The 4,146-nt window shown below is 39.6% G+C and overlaps 1 protein-coding gene across 1 annotated transcript; it reads left to right on the top strand.

Annotated features, from left to right (window-relative positions):
* Positions 1-957: 957 nt before the first annotated feature.
* On the top strand, positions 958-3,718 carry LOC128642321 (hemoglobin subunit alpha-3-like). The gene is made up of 3 exons (XM_053695051.1): positions 958-1,118; positions 2,467-2,671; positions 3,322-3,718. Exons 1-3 carry the CDS (start codon positions 1,024-1,026, stop codon positions 3,448-3,450), a joined length of 429 nt encoding a protein of 142 aa, XP_053551026.1. The 5' UTR covers positions 958-1,023; the 3' UTR covers positions 3,451-3,718.
* Positions 3,719-4,146: the final 428 nt, after the last annotated feature.

Below are 4,146 nucleotides of genomic sequence, written 5' to 3'. Positions count from 1 at the left end.
CTAATTACAATATGCTCATAAGGGTCTTACATTTGTGCTCATATGGGCCTCTAGTTATCAAACTCCGTAAGGAGCTTGGCGGCCCGTGTTTATGGCGAGTCTTCAGACTCGCCAGAAACAGCAGTTATGAAGCAGCGATCACAAAGACCGCTGCTCCATAACCTGTCCGCCTGCTCTGAGCAGACAGACAGAAACTGCCGGAAATCAACCAGATTGAGTACGATCGGGTTGATGGACACGCCCCTGCTGGCGGCCTATTGGCCGTGAGTCTGCAGGGGGCGGCGTTGCACCAGCAGCTCTTGTGAGCTACTGGTGCAATGCTGAATACGGCGAGCGCATTGCTCGCCGTATTCAGCGATGTCTGTCGGACCTGATCCGCACTGTCGGATCAGGTCCGACAGACAATGATAACTAGAGGCCATAGTATCAACCTTTTTGTTCTGTTCCTTTAACTGATAACAGTGACACCTAGAGGCAGTTGTACAACTGATATAAGTAGACAAAACAATATGCAGATGACACCATATGGCGTATTTATTCTACAAGAGAAATATTACCAAATGATTTAGCTAAATAATGGCTCAAGGACTTTAATGGGGAATTTTGTAGAAAAAAAACAAACTTCTTAAAGAATGAGCTATTGTGTTTAAATTAGAGTAAATATATAATGAGTTGAGCAACTGTAAATAAAAACTATATACATTGTATGAGCAGTTTAGAGAAACTCACACTATATTTATTATCATCATCATCAGTTATTTGTAGAGCGACATATACGTACAAATTACTTATTGATAGCAATCACGGACTCTGTGATCTTCAGTATAGCTATAGAGAGATAAGGATTTTCTATATGTCAGCCCAATCCTATGTATTGTTACTGGCCAGAGTAGATAAGGGCTGCTCACCTACTCAGCATTGTACAGTTCCCTATAAAAGCCCAGCACAAACTCAGCTCATCACGGACCTGTCTTGTGTTTCCACTTGAAGTCAAACTAAGGCCAACCAGTTCCAACCGTCATCATGGTTCTTAATGCAGAGGAGAAGTCCGCCATTGTGTCCCTCTGGGCCAAGATCGCCCCCAACGCTGAGGCCCTTGGTGCTGAAGCTCTGGAGAGGTAAGGACCTTGTAGTATTATTATTAGTATTATTATTAGTATTATTATTAGTATTATTATTAGATCACAATATATGTAGCATTTATAAAATGTTTGTTTAGAATGATATATTATTATATTATATTATTAACAATAATTGAATAATAGACCAGAGTTTACTAATTTGAACTGTTTTGCTAACAGTATCATTGCATACAGTGTTCTTTAACAGTGAACAAGTAAAACATAATTAAAGGGACACTGAACCCAATTTTTTTCTTTCATGATTCAGATAGAGCGGTAATTTGAAGCAACTTTCTAATTTACACCTATTATTAATTTTTCTTTGTTCTTTTGCTATCTTTATTTACAAAAGCAGGAATATAATCATTGGAGCAGGCCCATTTTTGGTTCATAACCCTGGGTAGCGCTAACTGTAGCCCCCAATCAACTAACGCTACCCAGGATGCTGAACCAAAAATGGTCCGTCCCTTAAGAACAAAGACAAATTGATAATAGGAGTAAATTGGAAAGTTGCCTAAAATTACTGCTCTATCTGAATCATAAAAGAAAAAAATTGGGTTCAGTGTCCCTTTAAAGAGGAATATTTAACTCTATAGACTTTAGTTTGCTATACATGTAATGTTTAACCCTGTAATTCCCTAAAGGTTTTCATACAATTTCCTGTGTAATTTCCTTCTCTAAATGCTACACTATTGTATTGTTTTATTGGGTCTGTAACAATTTTACACCACACGTCACATATTTCATGTCATTGTAAACACATAAGACTTCAACAAAACGCTCATGAGCCCGAGCTGCCCTTTCATGATTCCCGTAGAGCAGCAATCCTAAACAAGTTTCCAATGTATTTCTCTAATTTCATTTGCTTTGTTCTCTTAGTATCCTTTGTTGAAGGAGCATCAATGCACTACTGGGAGCTAGCTGCTGATTGGTGGCTGCACATATGTGCCTCTTGTTGCTGGTTTACAGAATGTGTTCAGCTAGCTCCCAGTAGTGCATTGCTGTTTTTCAACAAAGGATACCAAAAGAATTAAGCAAAATTTGATAATAGAAATAAACTGGAATTTTTTTTTTAATTGTAGCTATATGATGTCAGTATATGACCCCTGTACCTGACTGTGACATATATATATAATATAGTACAGACCGCACTCCTGACTTTCTTCCAAACGTAGACCCAGGGTGCAGAAAACGGTAAGTACAGCAAAAGAGAAAAGCGCACTCCAATGGAAGTTTTCAAATATCACTTTACTTTTGCTGTGTGTATGTATATATATAGCACGTGACTCCTGCACATGACAAATATATTAACCTTTTAACCCCCTTATCCTTTTTTCGCTTCCAGGCTGTTCTTGAGCAGCCCTCAGACCAAGACCTACTTCAGCCACTTTGACCTGTCTCCCGGATCTGCTGACGTCCGCGCTCATGGAGGAAAGGTCGTTAACGCCATTGGCCAGGCCGCAAGCCACCTGGACTCTCTGGAGGAGGCCCTGTCAACCCTCAGTGACCTGCACGCCTACAACCTGAGAGTGGACCCTGGCAACTTCCCGGTAAGATTACACACTGTGACACGGGTAATGAGGTTTCCCATATATGATTCTAAAGTATACAAGTTCCAGGGCTACACTCCTGTAATTAAAACCTGATGAACTACACACCTTCTGTAGGTATTTTACTAATAGGAGATATGGTCAGTTTCCTGTAGCATAAACACGTCTGTCATATGAGTTCTGGGCTGGTTATCATGAGACAAATCACACCCTAAATGCACACAGTACAGCCAAGCAGAGATCCTTATGATATAGATATGTCCATCTGAGCATAGTTCTCCATCTAATTCCACTAGTGCATCCTTTATATATCAATATGCACAGATGCCTCAAATATAATTATTGTCCTACATATAAGTTACCAGGCATAATTAGACCTTACCCTAATACTGAGTGACTTTATTCTAAAATGCTACTCTGAAGTTAACAATTGACTTACTAAAAGACTGACAGAAAGACAGACAGAAAGACAGACAGACAGAAAGACAGAGAGAAATACAGACAGACAGACAGACAGACAGATATATAGATAGATAGATAGATAGATAGATAGATAGATAGATGGATAGATAGATAGATGGATAATGTAAGATCACATTGGCAAAACACAATCCAAGCCTCTATCTAACCCATTTTCTTTGTCTCTGCAGCTGCTGTCTCACTCCATCCAGGTGGTCCTTGCCGTCCACTTCCCTGATGACTTCACCCCCACCTCACAGGCTGCTTGGGACAAATTCCTGGCCGCTGTGTCCTCTGTTCTGACCTCCAAGTACAGATAAATAGAGCTGGAAGAGCGGAAGACGTGAGAGAGACCAGCAAGTCACCTGCTGATGTTTAATTGGAAACTGTGCGCACAAATTGTCACCGTATTGATGGTCATGTAATGACAATGACATTATTCTTATTCTAGTAAACCAGTTGCTGTACTGTAGCCCAGGTGCTCTGTGTCACCTGAGTCTTTATGTGATTGTCCCTTTGGCTGATTTGTCCATCAGATGTCATCAGAATCTCCTTGTTGTCTTCTGGAATAAACAGATTTGTAGATTATTTCTGTCTCCTACAGTTTTCATTTTATATATTAGTATCTGTCTGTCTCACAAAGCTAAATACTGGGGGTTCTGATATCCCAAGAAACATTCTATTTAGTACCAGAGACTTTATAAACTCAGTAATGATCTCTCCTTGTGTGCTCTACCCAGATATTATCACCCTATGTTTCATTGTACCAGTGTGTTGTCTAACATATCTGGTCTCTCATCTGTTTTCTCTCTCTCTCATTCTGCCATCTACCTACCTACCTATCTATCTATCGATCTATCTATCATCTATCTATCTATCTATCTATCTATCTATCTATCTATCTATCTATCTATCTATCGTCTATCTCTCTCATGATTTCCTCTCTCTCTCTTCCTTCTCTCTCTCTCTGTCTAATTCTGTCCTCTATCTATCTATCTATCTATCTATCTATCTAT

Source organism: Bombina bombina, chromosome 11 (genome assembly GCF_027579735.1).
Source record: "Bombina bombina isolate aBomBom1 chromosome 11, aBomBom1.pri, whole genome shotgun sequence".
Lineage (NCBI taxonomy): Eukaryota > Metazoa > Chordata > Amphibia > Anura > Bombinatoridae > Bombina > Bombina bombina.
The sequence above is the reverse complement of the archived record's forward strand: the minus strand, read 5'-3'. Positions and strand labels throughout refer to the sequence as shown.

Excerpts from the sequence above, each read along its gene's own strand:
- LOC128642321 (XM_053695051.1), top strand. The coding sequence starts at position 1,024 with ATGGTTCTTAATGCAGAGGAGAAGTCCGCCATTGTGTCCCTCTGGGCC. Across the intron at positions 1,119-2,466 it reads GGTGCTGAAGCTCTGGAGAG|GCTGTTCTTGAGCAGCCCTC; the intron begins GTAAGGACCTTG and ends TTTCGCTTCCAG. Across the intron at positions 2,672-3,321 it reads TGGACCCTGGCAACTTCCCG|CTGCTGTCTCACTCCATCCA; the intron begins GTAAGATTACAC and ends TTGTCTCTGCAG.